Source organism: Maylandia zebra, linkage group LG12 (assembly GCF_041146795.1).
Source record: "Maylandia zebra isolate NMK-2024a linkage group LG12, Mzebra_GT3a, whole genome shotgun sequence".
NCBI classification, from domain to species: Eukaryota; Metazoa; Chordata; class Actinopteri; order Cichliformes; family Cichlidae; genus Maylandia; species Maylandia zebra.
Genome location: NC_135178.1, coordinates 35,712,008 through 35,733,560, shown reverse-complemented (window position 1 = coordinate 35,733,560; position 21,553 = coordinate 35,712,008). Strand labels below are relative to the sequence as shown.

The following is a 21,553-nucleotide window of genomic DNA, read 5'->3' as shown; positions in this document are numbered from 1 at the left end:
ACTAATGGTGTGTTTTTTTCTGTATCTCTCCCTCTCTTCCTTCTATGTCACCTCAGGAGCTTGTATCTATGAAGGAGCACTGCATGCGGTAGGTACACCAACTCCTTTTGTACTCTCCTACCTCTTGCCTAGCACCGCTTTAAATCTCCGTCCCTACTGTTCACAGAATCTGTTGTGTTTATATGGCTTAATGGGTCTTAGCTCGTGCATTATTCACTGGAGACTTGAGCAGGTTGGTGTGACTGACGTTTGAAGCTCTTACCTGTGTGTGTGTATTCGAGGATAGGCGGTACGAGGTATTATCGGTAGGAGTTGCTGCGCATCCTCTGTTGTTTGAGAAGTAGCTAAGAAGATGTGTCTCATCAATAATGCATAGAAGATCCTGGCTTTGTGTTTGATAATGGCGATGAAAGAGCGCGATGCAGGGTCACTAGCAAAGATGAGCTGCTGTCTCCTGCTGTGCTGCCAATTGAAGGTTAGGCTGTTCTAAAAAAAAAAGTTTAAAAGAAGTTTATGATGAGCTTTGCTCTTGTGATTCTGCTGGGTATTGGCTAACATCCAGCGCTTCGCTCTGAGGTGTGCTTCTGCTTTATATTCTTTAAACCCGGCTGCTGGTTACTCATATCTTTGCTTGAGAGTTATTTTAATGTTTAAAGTTGTCGTGTTTGGCTAGAGGCATCGGCAGATGAGGAGTGGTTTTGTTCCTCTGTGCAGGCAGCCGGGGGTTGCCCACAGATGTAATTTATATGATTATAAACTCAGACCAGCCTATTAACTTTTCCCCTTACACCACACGGGTGCACTCTTCTGATTTCAGTCTGTCTGCTTTATTCTGGGACCAGGTATTGATGAGTTCTTCACACTGAGACGCAGTGGGAAAAGTGGGTGATGTTGGGTGATGACTTTTGCAAGAGAGAACCATGGCGGTAAATCTAATAGACTCCAAAGAGCCAATCAACAGCTAAATTCTGAAACATATGGGCCAATCATGTTGCTTTACTAGCAACGAGGTTGTTGTACCTGTGTGGCAGCAGAGGTATCTGCTCATTATGATAGTAGAGATGTAAGTAAGTGTATGATGTTTGTTGGATACCCATAGCCATAATGTGCATTTGTGTAATCCCATGAGCAGAAATGTTGATTGTTTACTTTTTCAGTCCCAGTAAGCACTTGGAATGGAAGCTGTGGCTCTCACCCCGATATGATAGATAGAGATTTAGTCTGGTTAATTCCAGATAACTGCAAACCTTTGTCAAGTTGCTGAGCTGCAGGAGTTGCTTCTGGTTTGGCAAGTTAGTGCTCGAACTGGTGTTGGTTAAGATCAGGGTTCTTGCAGGTTCGTTCTTGGGCTTCCGCACCATATTTCATGTTAAAAAGGATGAGGACAAACATAAAGTGGACATACGTTGCAGTTTTTAAAGCTTATTTCAGTCAGAATCATGAAAAATAAAGTTTCTTTTTTATCTGTATGGCTCTATTCTGGGACCTCCGTGACCTTTCTTGAACGTAAACGCAAAGCCCAGCGAGGGCAGAGCAGCAACAAGATTAGCATTACTGAACAGAGTAAGCATCAATACCAACAAACACTGCAGTGATTAAATCTGATAAAGAATAAATGATGATCTGGGCTGGAGGTGGGTTGCAAAGCAGCTTGCAGATACTCAGCAAGAGGCTTTGGCTATCAGCTAATGTGGACTGGCACTAAAATCAGCACTAACACTGTCCACATTAGCTTTAGGAGTTCCCTTCATGGGGGTTAGACAGTGGAATACATTTGACTGTATCTTCTATGTCATAATATATATGTAGAGATAGTGGGTGGAGTCAAAAGACCATTTTTTGATCTGACTACATTTTGCTAATGCTTTTTCAAATGTTTAATGTCGTTATCTTTCTTTGTTTAATGTCTGTCTTTCAGCTGTCTGTTGAATGCAGCTGCATAAAAAAAATTATCATGAAATGTGCACAGTGAAAATACACATATTAAGCCAAAACAGGTGTAACAGGCCAACAAGGGCCAAACCATTAAAACAGGAATCACTCAACAGGCTGGCAAAGGACGGCCAGCACCTGAGGCAGGGGTGGTCATAATGCTTTGCCTCATCAGAATACACTTTTCTTTGAAGATTTTATATATTTAATAAAAACCCTGATTTGTTTTTTTCCTGTGAGTTACACGATTTTAACCTTGGCTGAAAGAGCCGCGAGTCTTTAAAGAAATTTGTCAGCCAGGTTTAAGTGAAGACTTCTGAGGGTCTACATGATGTTTCTAATGCGTTTCCTTCCCGAGGCTTCTTAAAGAAAGAAAAGCTGACCTGTTAAAGTCATTCATTATTAGCACAGCTTGCACTTTGAAACGATTCAGCCTTAACATATCTTTTTCTCCTTTTAGCAGTTGAACCTGAGGAAAAACAAAAGAAAAGAAGGAAATTTGCTGCTGTGCACTTTGTGTCTTGCAGCAAATGGTAAACTCTCTTAAAAAGCCTTAAACAAGGGTCTCAGCAGTAGAGTTGCGGTTCCCAGGTAGACTAATGATGAGCTCCTGCTTCTTTCCTGCTGTGTCATCAGTGTAATTACAGCAAAGCTCAGAGCAGCAAGCTGTAACATACCTGCAATCCTGTAAATGCACACAAACACATCCTGTCCCCTGTGTTACTTTTCCCTCCGCTTTGAAGGAGGGGAATGTTTGCAGCAGGGCCGTAAAGACAGGGATGGCTCAGTTAGTGTTTTAGGAGGGAAAAGGGGGGAGGAGGAGTGAGGGTGGAACAGAGGGGGAAAAAGATGAGGGCAGAGAGACGGGAGGGACGTCCCAGCATGTTCTAACGCAGCTGGGAAAAGGCCCTCCTGGAGTTCAAAGTAAGTAGCGGCCCCTCAACACCTGGAGTGGGGGGCCCATAGATACAAATGTGCAAAAGAAACACACGGATTAAAGTGCAGGTCTCGGTAAAAGCCTGCAGGGCCTTCTGTGTGTTTGGTTCTGTGGTGAAAATAATCACAAGTCCTCGGTGTGCTCTTTCTTCTTTTTCCAGACTTTAATTTCTTTATTTGATTTGGTTTAGCGATCGGCTTGATTTATGCCAATAATAACTCTGTCAGTGCCTGAACAAAGATCATTCTGATCACTCGTCACAACTAAATTAAAAAAGACATAGAGGCGTTATTATAAATATAAATAAATATGAGCTGACAGGCATTTTAAACCACAGACCTATTTCATATCAGGTCAGTGAGCCAGTTTTCCCATATCTTTCTCAGCGACTTCCTGCAGCTATTTTCAGCGCTTTAGCGATTTCATGGTTAAAGTCATACGTTTGACATAAGTTTGACAAACACAGCAGTTTTATTTTTTACAACTTGTGCTCACACGTTTCATTTACCCTCTCTGGCCTGCTCAAATACACAAGGTTTTACTCACGCTGTGTGGTTTGATTGATCAGTCAAACATGAGTTAATGTTTTTCCTACGTACGAGCATTTTTTATACATTTCAGGAAAAGTGTCACAGTTGGCTTCACTGCATGAAAAACTGGATTTCCAGCCACATGAACTGCCATGAACCTCACTGTTTCAGTAAAGAAAAGTGAAGACTTTTATTAGTAGTAGTAAAAGTACTGCATTTACTAAGGGCTTTGACATCCAGTATGCATGTGTTCATATTGTTATCATCATATAGTTTAACTGTCATCAGGGACATGAATGATTATCAGGAAACTAAAACGTTTAAAAGGAACGTGTCGGCTCTGAATCAGCGCTTTATTAAAACTCTAAGATTCCAGGAAATGAACTTATCTGATTTCCACAGTCAGAGTCGCAGACATAGATTACAGGACATGGTCTTCCCTTGCTGGAGTCCTCTTAGTGAGCCATGATTTCAAGGTCTACAGGTCTACATGTAACTGGGTTTCTAAAAGGATTTTCAGACGTTTGCATCTGCATACCAAAGCGTTTTCACACAAATCTCAGTGATACTTGGATAAATGTCAAGGGACACTCCTCTTAATCTTTGAATTCAGGTGTTTTCAGTCTCATTGCCATATGGTATAAAATGAAGCACCTCGCGGCTAGGTGCTTGACTGAATTTGTGGAAGCATTCACAGAACCACAGCACTAAACTGCAGAGCACCATGTGCCGTAAAAGTTGCCAACTCTCTGCTGACTGAGTGACTGCAGAGTTTCATGACATGGGTCTCAACGGCTAAGCAGCTCCTGTAGGTGTAATGCATGGGTTCAGATAGCGCGTATAAAAGATGAACTATGCTTTCTAAAAGCAAAGTTCTTTGAAGCTGCATTCTTGCTAATGGCCAGCAGGGGTCGACTTCTCTGATGTTGTGATTTATTCATAAAAGGTTTTCGAATAAATTCATGGTCTCAGTTGCTGGGTCCAAGTATTCATGAATACAGTAGTATACTTTATGTAAGTTAACGTCCCTATTAGAGTAAAAAAGGTAAAGATAAAAGGGCATGGTTTAAAGTGTCCTTTACAAGTTGCTAAGATATGAACGTGCACTGTTTCACATATTCAGAGACCTCACTAACTAACTGGTGCTGTTCCTGTCTTTTATATACAGTTTATGTCTGCATGTTTTTTGATTTAGAAGAGAAGGACATTTGGACACACAGATGGCTGGGGAGATTCGGACAATATGGTCTGTCTATTTTACATCAAAGATGGATTTAAAATTGTCTTTTGACAGCAGCCATCTGGGAAATCAGAACAAGTAACCGTTCAGACAGCCGGCAGCAAACTGTCTGATCTTCCAACAGCCAATGTGTGAAATAACAATTAGTGTTCGGGAGGCATCACTGTGAGCACTGCTGTAGAAATACTTACTGTTTTTCTGACTTGTTCTTCAGTATTAATATTCAATGTTAATAAAGGCCTTACAAGTTCTAATTTTCCCACATGTAAGAGTCGAATTCTCGTGGTAGAAGTTTTCCCGTGATCAAACTTTGCCATTGTTTGGATTTCTTCACTGACTGAATCACAATCAGTGTCTCTGCTGCAGCCCTGGAGGTTGTAGAGCATCCTGAACAGTCTGCAGAAAGACCTTCAGCGGTGCCATCACCCTGAGGAAATCCTGAATATCCCAAACTTGCAGCTCATACCAGCCTGAACGCTTACAGCGTTTTCTCAACATGGCTGCCGGCGGAGAAAGAGCCTCTTTATTTAATTGATTCATTTAAATGTTTTTAAACTGAATACATTTTTGACTGTCACCTCTGTTTCACTCTCTGGCCTTTCTAAATAAAGTGTCTTTATTTTTTATTATTAGTCTTTTGATTTTATTATAAATTATGTATTTTGTTTCTTTTGCTTGTTTTGAGTGCCCAGAAGTCCTAAACCCAACAATGTCTTTACATAACTTACACATTTTTGTTTTTAAGGGAAGGAAAGGCAGCAAGTCCTCATATCTCCAATCTAGAACCAACATTTTTAGATGTTTTTCCCAATATATGACTAGTTATTTTAGTTGCTGAGTATTGTTTACCATTGGTTTAAGTACTAGAACTCAGCAAAACTGAAGCATAAGCTTCTTGAGTGTCTGTACGACACTGTAATAATGTAATAATCCATTACAGTGGTCTAAAGGCACCAGTGCTGTAAAGTTAAGCATTTTAAGTTTGAGGGGATTGAGACACTTTAGAGCCTCTTGTGGCAGTTAGATGAACTGCAGTTTTCTTTTCATGCATGTTCAAATCTGTTAAGATCCACTTTAAAGGAGTAACAGGAAAAAAACAAACAAAAACAAAACAAAAAAAACCTCAGGCAATGTGACTCCATCTTTTATGTACAGTTTATGGTTAAAATTTAATTTTATCAAACCAGAACAGAAAGGTTTGCAGTATTTATCATCTTACCTCATGTTCTTACTTTTCTGTGGAGTAAAGAAAGCGTAATTTCTCTGAAATATGTAGTGACAGAAAAATAGAAAGCATTTGTTCCTAAACAATCAAATTCTTCTGTCGGCGGGAGTTCAGGTTTCTCAGTCACCCTCAGGCGGTACAGTACAAAGCTGAGGGGATTGTGGGTAACGTGTAGTACATGTGTCCTGACAGATTCATGCTTCGCACTTATTGCAGCGGTGCAGTGTGCCACCGGGCCTGACGTGCCGCTGAAAAAGAGTTTAAAGCCTGCAGTGAAGGACAGCGAGCCTCCACAACATGCAGCACCATGTCCAAATATATCACTTGCCCCTCAAGGCTTGAATTCCTGGCATTGCAAGTCACCCATCCGCAAGGAATCAAAATATAGGGCACCTCAAGAATAGCGCTACCAGGACAGAGGTCTGAGCTGTATGTTTACAAAGAAGCAGAGCTGGGATTGACCTAACAATGCCTGTTCCTACCTGTCCTGCACCCCTTCAGCGCTGCATTTTAAAGATGATACATTACAGTAATGTGTCATTTGGAGTGAACTGCTAAATGTGTTTTTAGAAGAATGAAGTTTCTTCCAGTCCTAACTCATTCCATGCATATTTAGACTTTTACTCCAGATTTAATAAGAACTGCTTTGTTATTCCTCTCAGTAGGACTCCAGTAGTTATTTTCCTCAGCTGAGCTTGTGACATGTCCAATTATGCACACGATAATGCACACGCAGAGAGTTCACACCATAGTAAACAATAAAAGGGTAATGAATATTGTTGCTCTGCACTTGGGAAAGCAAATCTTTTGTCTCTTTGAGCTGCTCTGATTTCTCTGCAGCCCCGCAGACGGTTCTTAGAGTCGTCCACGTGTTCGGTGTTTACGTGCAAAACTGACACTGTGATCACTTCCTTTTGTTTGAATTGCTGTAGCCTGTAAATAGCTTTCATGTCTTCATATAAGAACGTGCCGGAGCAAATAATGGTCGACTTTAGAGCAGTTATTGCTTTGAGGGAGCTGCTTGGTGAAATGTGCAGCGTTGAAGACATTCTCACATGCTCAAGGTTTGTGACGTCTCTCTCCTTTTTGGTCTCAGCACTATCTGCTGTTAATTAATGCTAAGATACCCTCATTCTTTATATTAGGTGGTGATGATGGTGTGGATAGTTTGACTCTGCCTTCAAGGGAAGCCATTTGGAACAATTATAAACACTTTTAATTGGACGACATGCTGTTTAAACTCGCTCCACTCAGCCACAGCCTGACCCCGAAACCATGACCACTCACCCCACATCTTTCCCCCCCCCTCTTTTTTTTTTACATCTGCCAAGTAGATTATGATTATCTGTTTGTTTGTTTGTTTGTTTGTGTGTTTGCTGGTTAGCAGGATTATTCAAAAAGTTATGGGCAGCGTGAGTAATGGGGCTTGGCCCAACTTAGAATAATAATAACTGTGAAGTTTATTTGTAAAGCAAATTGTTTTATTACACACGATATAATGCAATCGGTGAAGAGGAGGAAGAGATCAAAAGAAGATTGAACACCAACGAATCCGTCTCTAAAGATGAATTATAAGATTAATTGGTGTATCAATTTAAATCAGGACACTGAGACTCAACAGCTTGGTTGTCTTTTCGTTCCAGATCTAGATTCAGGAACTTTTGGAAGTGTTCATAACTTCACATCATAACTTTACAAGTCAAATCAAAATAAGAAAAAAATGCCATGGTGCTGGTTTCCCATCTCAGACTGTTGTTGTTTGTTTCCAGTTTAGTTTCAGTAGTGATAAATTACCCCTGCTATAGCTGTTAAATAGATTTAATCTCAGTCAGTCGGTCCTTCTTCTTCTACTTCTATCAGCTGCTCCCTTCAGGGGTCGCCACAGTGGGTCATCTGCCACCATCTCACCCTATCCCAGCATCCTCCTCTGTCACACCAGCCCTCCTTCACTACATCCATGAATCTTCAATTCAACATCCATTGTCAAATATATAATAATAATGGATTGGATTTATATAGCGCTTTTCAAGGCACCCAAAGCGCTTTGCAATGCCACTATTCATTCACTCTCACATTCACACACTGGTGGAGGCAGCTACAGTTGTAGCCACAGCTGCCCTGGGGCAGACTGACAGAAGCGAGGCTGCCATATCGCGCCATCGGCCCCTCTGGCCATCACCAGTAGGCGGTAGGGTAAAGTGTCTTGCCCAAGGACACAACGACCAGGACAGAGAGCATCGAGAGGATCGAACCGGCGACCTTCCGGTTACAGATACGCTTCCCAACCCCCTGAGCCATGGTCGCCATATCCACCATCCCTCCTCCCTAACCCCATATCAGCCTTCCCTCTTTAACTTTGTCTCCAAAGCTGGTGCAGACTCTGCGCTGTTGCTATAGTCAACAGATTGTGGAGCACTGATATAGAGCGATGGTTAAATATTGAAGCATCCTGATGAATAGTTTAAACAGACTCACACGAGCCAATCAGAAAGAAGAATTTTGTAAATATGTTTGAATAACATTTAAAGCATACGAATGATCAACGCCATTAATGTTGCTTTTTAAGGGTGTGCGAGTCAGGTAGTTGATGACATTGTGGACCTTTTGAATCTGAGTAGCCCTCATCACTTTTCCTCACACGGCCTCCCCTCTGAAGTAAAACTCCGTATATAATTTTCCCGCAGTGGAAATGCATCACAGCTTTCGACGTGTGTGCAGCTCTCCAAGGTGATCTCTCAGGAAAATAGTTTTGCACAAGACTTCCAGTCACCGTCAGAAAAACAATCTCAGCAGTATGTCTGATCGCCGCTGCTGCCCGACACGCTTCACAACTCGAGTTTGATGAGCCTGACTGTAAAAAAAATTAAAAATAAAACTAGCTAGAAAAACTTCATCTCCAACTCGAATTAAAACAGTTCAGTGAAGGCAAATACAAGAAGCTCTTTTAAAGGAGAGAGAGAGACGTCTGTGCCGAGGTGTAATATCCTCATCACGGATATTCATAACCATCAGCGCAGTTCCCCGTAGGGTTCAGTGGTGAAAAATGATATTAAAAGAAGTAAGAGGATCTGACTGCTGTTTGACTGAATATGTATATCGAGGTAAACTGTCTTCTTCAAGGCTCCTTTGTGGATTAATGCAGAAGCTGAAGTGATATTTCCTCACTGACCACAGGACCACTGCTGTTCTCCATACAGGGCTCTAAACCACCCATGTGATCGAATCAAATCAGACCTCATTTCTGTACACCCCCTGAGTGATGAGACATTCACCCCAGGCGCACATCACGGCTGCAGGAGTGAGCCAAGAGCAGAAAAACAGAAAATACTGAAATGCCAAAAGCAGATATGAAAGTGAAAACAGGATGAGGGCTTGGGCAGAAGAAGCTCGATTTGAAAGGTGACAGTCTGCGACAAAAACAAAGTCAGAGAATGTGCAAAATCTGACAGCAGCAACCCGACTTCACTTTACTCGCATGAGACAGAAAGTCGGAGTCAGCAATTTCTTCTTCTAAGCGTGTTAAGAAATCCTGGGCTGGTGGGGTCACCTGAAACCAGCAGAGGAAACATCGACTGGAAAGCTAAACTGAATGAATATTGCAGTATTTCTGGCTCCTGAGTGGTTTATGGGCATCTTTGTCACCAACAGTCTGATTACTGTTTACAGGAAAACCCAACTTGATTTGAAGCAGACAAAATATGATAATTTTTATCCATTTTATTATTGTTGGGCTTTACTATAGTAGCTTTGCATGATTCACAATTCAGAATAATCCTTATTTATCTTACACTGGGTCTTGGTACAGCCCTTCAGCTCATCTTCTCTCTGGACAAAGCTGTTTTATCTCCTCTCTCTCTCATAACAACCTTGTTACCAGCTGCCATTTGTGAGGTGAGATGACCATATTATAAATATCTGCTATGACATCATACGAATCCAAAAAGGAGAACGAAATACAGGAAATCGAGCATTTGGAGCAGTCTGAAACATGAGATTGTAACTTATAAGATTTACACAAATTTAACTAAACTGTTGAAAACAGTAACTATATAATAGAAAATAATGAAAAGCATACTAGGTTCCACTTAAGACGTCTGAAGTGTTAGTTTTGTTGGCGTTTTCTTGATGATAACGCGTGATCATAAAGGATGAAGGCAACATTATAATTAAACCTTTGTTATTATTAGAACAACACGTCCATTAGCTGTTACTGAAGGTGTTTTAACAGTCTTTAAATATTCAAAGGTGGGTGAAAAATATAGATATTCTCTTTGAGAAAGGACTGAGCTGACTAATTTAAGAAAACTAGGAACTGTAACTTTTTGGTATGCAGTTAAATCACAGCTAGAAGGTAATTTTATTATTTTATAGGCCAATTACTGTGATCCACAACATGTTTTTTTCTGTTAAAAATGCTGCAGCGCTATCTTGAACTATCAGTTCATTACGGTTACTCTTCATTGCGCTGATGCAGTTCCCAAAGCAGTTAAGGCCATCTTATAGGAAAGACTCACCTGTGCAAAACATCACAAACAACAAAAACCTTTTTGTCACAATATACAAAGTTTGACAGTGACTTCAAGTCTGTGACAAAACAATAAATACCTTTCAGTCAAGACTTAAATGCTAAATGATTTTACACTTTTCTCAAAACTGCACTGACTGACTGCAAAGAAATGTGTCCTGTTGAACTGGAGCACGCACACGGCCCCATCTAAGACTCAATGGCAGCAGACGTACTGGAATATGTGTGAGTAGACTTCCTAACATGCAAGTTACATAGTAGGGACAACAGGTTTCATAAAATATGGGACTCATTTATGGTGTACGCCGGTTTGGATATTTCTGCTATTTTCTCACAGGCCCTGGTATAATATAAGCATGCCACTGAGTATTGCTAACTCTATCTCATAATCAAAGTATCTGGATTTTCTATTTATTTACTTGTATTCTTAAGCCAGGTTCTCTGTTTTCAATTCAATTCAGTTTTATTTATATAGCGCCAAATCACAACAACAGTTGCCTCAAGGTGCTTTATATTGTAAGCTAGACCCTACAATAATACATACAGAGAAAAACCCAACAATTATATCACCCCCTATGAGCAAGCACTTTGGCGACAGTGGGAAGGAAAAACTCCCTTTTAACAGGAAGAAACCTCCGGCAGAACCAGGCTCAGGGAGGGGCGGGGCTTTTGTCTGTTTTGTTCTGTTCTGTTGTTTTTGTTTTGTTTAATGCTGTTGTTATTGTAAAAGTTTAAAACTCAATAAATACATCAAGGAAAAAAAACTGCACTGACTTTGAAAGCCACCTCACGTTTCATTTTTGTCTTCAGACATAAATGAAATGTGAAGGATTTATTTGAAACCTTTACACAATATAACTGTTGACAATGAGAAAACAGTGAAACTGTATGCATCAGAAAGCAAAGAGATATATATAAACTTAGAACAGCACCAAGTATAGCACAGTAAAGTCACACTACACACAGACACACACTCTCTCAGGTGGGACATCATTATAGCCAGTATCCGTTGCTTCCTTTAGATGTATCAGATCACGAGGCTGTCGGTTTTACCCCTTCCTCCTCCAAGCAGAGAAGAATTCCTCAGTTGGGTCGACAAATGATGACTGTGGAGTCACGAACACCGTGTCTGGAGGTGGAAACTTTACCAACTTTATCACATGAAGCGAGGGCATTGTAGAGCGCTATGCAGGACCCAGCATGTTCAGCAACAGCAGCACCCATTGTTTTCCCTGACATATTGACCGTGGCTCTGACTGATGATACTCCTGCCACATCTCCTTACATGTGTGTCATCTCACGCAACTCAACTCAAAAGTCTGTAAAATCCAAAAGGCTTCACATTATAAACATCTGCGTGTAGCTTAGAGAAAAGAGAAAACTTCTCACCTTTGTTGGTATTTCCCTGGTGTCACGTTCTGCATTTTAACTACCCTGAAGACGAGCTCCTCTACTGGAGTCTGTATTATTGTTATGGATCCAGTCTCACATGAGTTTTATTCTCAACCTTTAAGTTATTGATTTGTGTTTCCTTTTGTTTTTGTTCCTCAACACAAATTTCCCAACATTATTTTGTGTCCCTGAACACAACATTTCACCTCTCTGCTCTGATGTGTACTGATGTGCCCATGTATACAAAAAACATATATTTGGCTTGTTAAGAAGTTAAAAGTGTGATGATCGAGCTAATAGTTTTGCCTTTCACACCAAGTTTGAGTTATATACACCTCATTTGTTACCATTGTTTGTTTTTTTTAATTAAAATAGTAACAGTGACTTAGTTGGGTTTAGAAAATGACAACGGTTTAAGTTAAAATGTAACCTTTGGCACATCTTTTAAAACTTTGTCTTCTTGACTGCCAAGGTGACGCATCTGACAATTCATGTCCTCGAACACACAAAAAATATATTGTATTTTCATAACTGTTACTCAAAGTGACGTGAAACTGGGCTGATTGAGTGGGTTCCTTGCTAACCCTTAAATTTCTTCTGTATCACATTAAACTTTGAAATCCTAAATACAAAAAAGCACAAATGGACAAACAACAGTTTTGTAATGTAAAGATGCAAAGATCGGTATGTTACTGCAAAGCATTTTGAATATCTACACCAATTTACGACAGGTTTTGAACTTTCCTTAAGAAAAAAATGTAAATCATCACAAGCGTTCTTCATAAACAAACACAGCTAGTATCAAATGGCTGCTTTTTTGGCATCTGTTAGGTGATTTTCTGGTGGCATGAATAACAGATGCAGCGCTCACACTGCATATTAATGTTTTATATTTGATCTTGTGTCAACATGAACTTTATGAAGCTTGTTGAAGCTTCATAAACACTGCATTGTCTGTCAAGTTTTTCCTGCAGTAGGAGTTTATTGTAATGTCGTGTTTCTGTTTTAAAAAGACGGGCTTCCTTTTCGTTTTCCAGAATATTTAAATCGGTTCAATCAGTGACGACTCATCCGTTTGGGTTTGGTGCTCAGCATAAACATCACATAAAGTTCAGTCTGGGACATGCTGTGCTGCACTTTCTGTCACTGCCACTGTTGAGTGGATAAAGACTCGCGTTGACTGCAGCGAGTTTTTCTTTACCTACTCGGCTTACTGAGGAGTTCTGTTAGATTGTGAATGCTGATTTATCCAAATTAAACCTCGCTCACACTGCGCCTCGCTGTTTATCCCTTTGAGAGGTTTTTCCTGCTCCTGTGATGTGTGAAGTTCCGAACATAATGAGACGAGCGCCGGCCGCACTGATGTCAGGAGAATAGGCGCTTTTCAGAAGTACTGTGGCCCAGGACACAGAAATAGATTATCTGAGGACTTGCCATTCGTGGCTGTACCACATCTGAATTATTAAGTGGCCCGAGGCTGTGAGGTGCCTACACTGGCTGCTCTTTTCATGATGCTTTTAAAGTTAAACTGCTTCTTGCATTTTGAATTCCTGTGTATATTTTTGAGCCAGAGCAGCAGTTCCCCATTTGTTTTGCTCAATGGGAAATCTATATACAGCAATACGTCCATCACTGAGATTGGTTTGGATTGCGTAGAGGCATTAAAGTTTCAAGGATACTCTAGAGTTACTCGGTAAGGCGCTACAGGTTACAGTGGTTTAAATCTTAAAGTGTAACATCCAGGAGAGGAAATGGCACTTCGTTTTTTTCAGTTCATTTTATCCTTACTGCTTGCTAAACAGATTTCTTTAGGTGTGAATTCATTTGTTTTTATGTTTGTGGTGCAGGCAGGGAAAAAACAAACTTTTTCTAAAAACGATCTGCATCTTCAGACATCCGTGACTGTAAAGACAAAAACATGAAAAGATTTTTCAAGGTTAGTCTTTGCTTTAATTTCCACCTGAGCAACGACGGCAAGAACTAACATAACATACAGGACGAGCCAAACTACAAATGTGCAAGGACCACCTTGTAATATGGTATTTTTAATGATGGATCATGGTTGTATTGTCTTGCTCCATAAGGAGAGTTCCCTACCAGGACTCCTTGAAGTATATTAAAGTCCTTCTAAGTATATTTGATTACTCATTTTGGCATCTGTCTGCAAGAATAAAGCAATCTCACGACGACAGCAGTCTTTGTCCGGCTCTGAAGCGCTGCTGTGAGCTGGAGGGTCACTTTAACCAGAACCTGCAGCAGGTGGAGAGTTGTTGCGTCTGTGTCAGTGCCAAGCACACTGTTATTGTTACTGCTAGCTACTCTCCAAGACAGAGCCTGGGGGAGGTAGCTGATTATTGCAGGCCAACTTTTATTTGCAAGTGGTTTGATTTGATGAGTCTGTGAACAGACGCACAAGTTCATGGTCACACAAACCTTTGTGTGTTGCATTGTTTGTATGATGTGTCCTCTAGTTGTATCGAGTCTGTACTGAGGATGTAAAGTAGAAAGAAATTGTGGAAGGAATACATTGTTGTGGTGCACATATATCAAACTTAATGTAATAAATAAACGTATTAAACTTGTGCCAAGTGGCTGTAATAAACTTATAGGACTGCTCAAAGCTCACAGTCTGTGCCTGAAGGCTATGTAAGGATGGAAAACAGTCGTGTTTCTCCCCGAGGCTTTGTCAGTCCAGGCATGTCTCTTCATGTACAGGTAAGATGTGAGATCGGGGAAGTCCAGCTTGAGTAATATAAATGGTACAGGTATTGTAGCTCAGTGTGGAACTGTAACTGGGGGGCCAGTGCAGTTTGTTGTGGATTATGCTGTAGTTGCTTAGCTGGATGACATTGGAGTTTTTTCTTGTTTTTTCCCAGCACTCTGTGTGACGGAGCCTTGGCTGTGAGATGAATGATGAGACATTTTTCTTTAGAGCATTACTAATATAGAACACGTTACCTTGAAAGGTGATTGATGTGGGTGACTGAAGGAAAAAAGAAGTTTGGTTTATATACTACAAGAAGGTTTCAGTTGACCAAAAGGACTGATCATTTTATCAAAAACTTTATTGTTCCATGTTTCATGCAACAGAGGCCTCTCGCATGGCTCTAAACCTTGGTTTGAGACCCTCTGCTTGACGCTATCCCATGCCTCAGCGCTGCCGCTGGGCCTAAATGAGAGCTCGCCATGCTTTCTCGCCTGGAACTAAGCCTTTTTTCCCCACCAGTTCTTTGCAGACATGCAGAGCTATGGAGGACTGCACTGAAGTGGTACAACCTTTGGCAAACACCCAATTGGTGGGCTAATGGGCAAACAAACAAGCTAGCCTCTCCCCTTTGTGGTCAATCCTCCCCCACCCCTGACCTCTCCGACCCTCCGGGCCATCCGGTGCCGGCTGTGACAGTGTCATCGCTGAAGGTCTGGGAGGTTGTCGGTCTTTTGTTTCTCACTTCATTCAGAGCTTTTAATTCCCAGCTCACCATTCAAGCCAGTGTGCCTCTTATCTGTAAATACCAGCATGCAGCCCCCCCACATGCCTCAGTTTGTCTTTCTTGCTCTGCTTTTCTTTCCGTCTGTGCCCGCAGGCTCTTGGAGCTACAAGTGTTTAGACAGAGAAGAGTTAAATTCAACCCCGCTTTTGTCCCTGTTGGCTCTGATGGCCGTGTTCACACATGCAGCAGATCCCAAAACAAGGCTCATTCTTTCAACTTTATCCCTACTTTTCCCTCCTGTATCTGTCCATGAATACTGGTTGGAAGAATGAGAACATCCAAATAGAGAACTGCTTAGAGACTACTTAAGCACTATTGTTTGCAATGCAGAAAGCTTTAAAAAGCTGAGAGTTGAGAGCTAAGTGGGATTTTTTTTCCATTACATTACAGAACATTTTTATTTATTCTGTTTAAAAAGTAAATTATGAGTAATCATTCATTCTGGGAGGTCTTTGTCGAGATGCGCTATTGGAAAAATTAGAATCCAACATTGTTTTCTGAAGGACAAAATGTGTAAAATCTGTAAAAATAAACCAAAAGCTAATCAAAAATACAAATTAAGCTTTGAAGTCTTGGTGTTGTTTTGTGACGCCTGCTGACCTCACATTCAGGGTTTTTTAAGGACTCCGTATAAAGAAATGGTGATGATGAATGGGCTTTTGGCACCTTGCAGTTTTAAGTGGTTGAAGTGACTGGTGGGCTCTCCATCTTCAGCATCTGCTGCTGAAGTGCCATTAAGCCTGGCAGTGAATCTATAGCAAGCGGTCCAGCCTCTTCTTCGTCCACTCTGTGCTTTCAGGCAGGATCATCATCTGCTGTCAGTGATTCACGGTCAGTCCTGTCTTCCTCCTCCCCTCCTCGTTGGAACTATTTTTCCTAGGAAGTCAATCACTGGTCAACCACATTTTCCCTTGGGCTCGTATGGATTATTGATGAAGCAGGTGGAGCGAAACCAGACAGACTTCAGGTAGAGTGAGGCGTTAAAGAGGTTCAGGATGTAGAGAGTCTAATATGAACACTCGGTGTGGAAGCACTTCAGGTTCAGGTTTAGACTGCTAATTGTTGTCCTGATGGATTTATATTTAGCACATCGACAGACTGGTGACCTGCCCAATGTCTCTCGTCCAGGCATGTCAGCTGGGAAAGGCTCCAGCCTCCAGAAGGGGAATGGATAGATGGGTGGATTTCTCTGTTTACAGTGTAAATACAGGGATGATGAATGACATAATAAAGTAATTGAAAACACGAGGATCAAACCACAGGAACCTTTTATAACTCTTGGAGGAAAATTTGCTTTCTTTTTGTGTCAACGCTGTTGGAACTAGGAACTATCAGAGTTCTTAGAACTGTGTTTTTAGTGTCCTTTTAAACTCTCACTTCAAGAGAAGAGCGTTTGTGACAGAATTACAAGATGTGTGTGTATATATATATATATATATATATATATATATATATATATATATATCTGCAAGATATAAGATGTGATTTTGACTGTGACTGACTCTCTTAATGGAGAGAAATTAAATGAACAGGAACAGGTTTTAGAAGAAAGTAATAGACCACACAGTTGCTCAGCTGAAACAACACCAAAGCGTGCAACAAGTCAGCAGTTGTGGGGTAAATTTGGCACGTGCTGACAATTGGATGACAATTGCGGGCATGAACTACTTGAAGGGGGGACAGGTGGGCCCAAACCATTTAGAAAAATGCCCCCAAGAGCATAACGGCTCAAAAAAGAATGTCTACAAAACTCTATGCACTCGTAGTTTCGTCACCCATCTGTGTCTGACTCATTCACCGTGATTATTCACATGCTCCTGTCCCATAAAATGATCTGGAAAACTTGAAATTCTCACATCAAGCGCTGTGTTTGTAGTGTTAAAGGGCTAAATGTAACATCTGTTTTTAATTGACAGCTGGTGCTACTTTGCAGCCTACTGTGACTCATTTTTGTCGCACTGTGCATGAGAGTGATTTCAAGTCTGAAGTTCGACTATTTTCACGAGTATTAGTATTATTTTTATCTAAACTCGTCCCGCTGCTTGGTAATCAAATCTGTGTTTACCAGTCACACTTGTTTTTCTGATTACTTATTGATAGAATATAAGAGGGACTGCATCAGCTCTTCTTCCTGACATGAATAGATAATCAGATGTCTGTCCTAATCATGCTCACACCTTTTTGCACATGAAAGGCATAAATCTCAGAACGGATGACAAGAAAAGCCTTAGCGAAATATTCCTGAGATTTAAAGCCAAGTGGTTTAATTGTGGCCCGGTCTGTCAAGCAGAATTTTATGAGTACAGCATGATTATCTGTGAGTCTGTGCTCATTACCCTGCACTGTTAACCTTTTACTAAAAGGAGCCCGGTGGAATTGCGGCCCTGCAGATAAAGCCGATGATGACAGGTAGAGATGGATGTTTGCCTCGGGCTAACATGTTGGAAGCCAGACCTGGCTCAGCCCGACGATGACTTCATTTCTCTGTCTTACCTGAAAGCTGCTGCTTCACTCAGCAGAAAACAAAGCCTGTTCCCACTGTGTCTGACCCCGCAGGATGTCGGGATCACTCTACAGATCCCTCTACCAGTGTACAAATCTTGGCTCCTGGCTGCCTGACAGAAAAAAAATGAGGAAATATGAAGATTGGCGAGGAAACGATTTGTCTTTTTCACTTACTTGAAGCTGCAAATAAAATGTGTTTGTGTGTTTATTCGTGGCTGACAAGTAAAGTTGGCATGGTTTCATCTGGATTTTTGCTGACTTTTTCTTCACATCCTCTTGTTTGATGTTATTGAGTTCAGCAGGTCATACTGGCTGGCTTTAAAACAGCATTATTCATTCAGTCAGACGCTATAAGAGGCAATACCCTGTGTTGCATAGTGAGCAGTAACAGGAGATTTGTGGACCTTTAGAATTCAGGATTTTGCCCCATTAACATTAACTACCTATCTAAGGCAAGATCTTGCAATATTGGTGACTCCTGGTTCTAGGTTCACAGCAACATTTAGTCAGTAAATAGTTATTAAAGAAATCCTAAAGACCATTAGTGTTTTTGAAACAACCCAGACTTTGAACAAATGGTTGTGTTTTTTGGCAAAAGTCAGAGCCCAAGTTCATTTGTGTTTCAGCAACTTTGAATTTTCTTTCATGAAACTAGCTTAAGACAATGTTTCAACTGCTCAAAACAAAAGCAAAACTGGAACCAAAATAAAATGTGTGTTCCCCAACTGGTTGGTGAGCGGTTGTGTCACAGGCGCGTGTGAAGTGGTGAACAAAGGACCCAAATGCAGGCACTGATTTACTGCGAGTGTACTTTATTTACAGGTGGTGACAAAATTAATAAAAGAAGAGATAGTGGGAACCAAGACCTAGAAAACCTAAACTAGGAAAATCTAAGAAACTTAAACCATAACTGGCAAGGAGAAACACAGGATGACACGCAGAGGAACACAGATGGACCAGCAACAAGGACAACAAAGGGCTTAAATACACGCTGGAGAATCAGGGATGGGAGATAGCTGGGAGAAATCGGAGCTGACGAGACAAGGGGAAGCAAAACTACACACACTATACACAGGACAGGGACTATCAAAGTAAAACAGGAAATACAACAGGCACGCACAGACTACACTTAACACGAAGACATCAGATATGGCAACATAGAGGGAACACAGAGACACAGAACAGAAGGAGCTCAAATCTGAACAAGAATTAAACTGAAACATAAGATAATAATCAAACCACTGAGTCCACAGACTCAGGACCATGACAGGTTGCTGCCTGCTGGTAGGGGAAATTGATTGCACAAGGTTGGTGCAGTGAAAACCTCCATCTGCAGTTGCCCAAAGTTTGCATGGAAGATGACGATTTGTCTGGAAACCAATGTTTGCCTTGTAAAATAAAAGTTGTCCCTTAGTGCTGTGACCAACACATTTGAAGGTAAATGTTCTCCACCAGAGTGTTTGGAGACAAGTCAGCCTCTGGAGACTGTGGCAGTCTTTAGGTTTTTAGTGGAATACCCTCTTTGGGCCTCAACAACACACAGTAACCATCCCAAACCTCTCAAACAAACCAGTCAAAATAGTTCAATTTTTAATCAATAGCTGTATAACACCATTAAAGTTATACACAAAATCCTTCTATTATATATTTATGTATACAGCAAAGAGCAAAATACTTTTAGTAGCCTCAGAAAGCCAGTTGTCAGTGACTTTGATACGTTCATGAGAACAATAATGCTGAAAGAGCCTGCTTTCAGACTCTTTCAGCAACACAAACCTTTAACTCCATTTGAAGTGACGTACCCTCTCAGTATCTGTACTTTAGTGCTACCTTGAGGATGGATTAAACACAGAAGCTTTCAGAATACTCTTTGTTTTCATTTTCTCGTGCCTCTTCGAACCTGTACTGTTTTTCAAACAGACAGAAGGAAACATCTCATATTCGGTGGACAGCTTGTAACCCACTGACCTTTTGCATTTCTGTTTCGATAAAGACACCGGGCGCCTCTCTAGCTCGTCTAACTGACCGTTTACTCTCAGGTCTGTTTGAGTGGTCTTTGCCCTTTAGTTAGAAAAGGATCATGCCTCAACTCGTTTTATTACAAGCCAGTCTTACTGACTGAAGGCTTCTCAACCTTTGCTTTGCCTGTGAAAGGAACTTGGTTGAGAGAATAGGAGACCTTGAATCAGTTTCAGTGCTTCCAAGCTTTAGATGCAGCACAAGAACACTTATGAAGCACATACTGTATGACTCCAGCTCGAAGAACCGCTCTATACTCCACGTTTGATTTCCTGTCAGAGCAAGTGTTGACACTGTGTTTAACCCCACAGTTATTGTATTCTCCTGCTGTGAGAAAAAGGAGTGAGGTTGCTAAACATTTAGTTTAAGTGGCTTCATTGCCCCAGTGATGTGATGTGGCTCTTCACATTTTTTTGGGCTGTGAACGGTGACAGATTTTTGCAGCTGCAATAAAAAGGGACATTTTTGTTTCTTTATATTCGACCCTGGAAGATGTCTGCGTGCTGTTTCAACATCTTGCTGTGTAAACATGTCGTTGTTTGTGCTTTTTTGAGCACAACGTGTGAAACACTAGGGATGTGTGTCACAGGTGCATGTTTGAATACGATAACCACGAAGAGCCTAAAAATGTTTGTCTTGGAACCAAAATGTGGGAGGATTTTTGGTAACCTGCTGTGCCACAGAGGGATAGAGTAAACTGTTTCCTCTGAGTCAAATAATGTAATCACAATTAAACCATATGTGTTTGACGCTACACTGTTATGTTTATGTAAGAGCGTGAAACCACTTTTAAATTGTGCCTTTATTCACCCCTGTTTCCTCTGTGACGCCATAGGCTGAGTCAGCTGTCCTACTTGTTGACACCCGCTGGGCATCTGGCAACTCTGTCTCCGGTGGGTTGTCAGGGATCTACTGAGGTTTCTACCTCTGTGATACTGCTGTTCAGTGGGGTGTCTGTCATTTAGTACAAACAAAGTCCTATCCGGTTTAAATAAAGGTTTGGTGATTGAATGCATCAAGAAGGTCTCAAACTACAAGCTGAAATATTTATTACTCCACAGAGGCCCAATGGAGAAGTGCTTTTTCTTTATTGGGAAAGATCAGAAAAGCTGTTCATACTCTTTTTAGTTCAACAGCAACATAGAAAACTGCTTGGGACTGTCAGATCTCAGACATCAGTCATGCACACTTGTCGAAGTATTAATTTGCTGCTCTGTTCTGATGTGACCATTCTTTGGTTTGTTTATAGGTGACCCATTATGCTAATTTCGATCTCCAGTGAAACATTTTTATTCAGCTTTGCAGGATTCACACTTCTGAAAGAAGCTATTTTAGCTCCTGTTACTTTAAGGGCACTCGGCCTTCCAGAGAACTCTCTTCTGACTGGCTGCCCCTCAAGAGCAAAAGGTTTGAGGAGTACATGGGTGGGGCTTCTGTGTGCATATTTAAAAGTGCCTGAGATGACCAAATTTGGGAAATCTCCCCCGTATTACATCATACAGAGCAAAGGGTAGAAAAAATGGTCTCAAAGCATTAAGACAAGACTGACCCTGAGCTTTTGAGTCACAGGATTGTAGGTGGGAAATAAAGCAGTGCAAATACTTAGAAGAGTAGAATTTTCAGGTATCAGTACTTTATTTGAGTAGTTATTTTTCTGGCAACAAAAAGTGTAGTGAGTTGGTGCTTTACTTTCCATTTAAGGAATTTAAGGGGAATTATTATTTTAAGTTACCTTGGGCCTTCAAACATTAAATCAA

The 21,553-nt window shown here is 41.0% G+C and overlaps 1 protein-coding gene across 2 annotated transcripts in view; it reads left to right on the top strand.

Moving 5' to 3' along the window:
• Window positions 1-21,553, top strand: part of fras1 (Fraser extracellular matrix complex subunit 1) — a 308,187-nt gene that overhangs the window by 8,859 nt on the left and 277,775 nt on the right. For both annotated transcript variants that reach the window (XM_076891188.1, XM_012920358.4), the window contains exon 2: window positions 57-88. In XM_076891188.1, coding sequence (XP_076747303.1) covers window positions 57-88 — 32 coding nt within the window. The remainder of the gene's footprint in view (window positions 1-56; window positions 89-21,553) is intronic.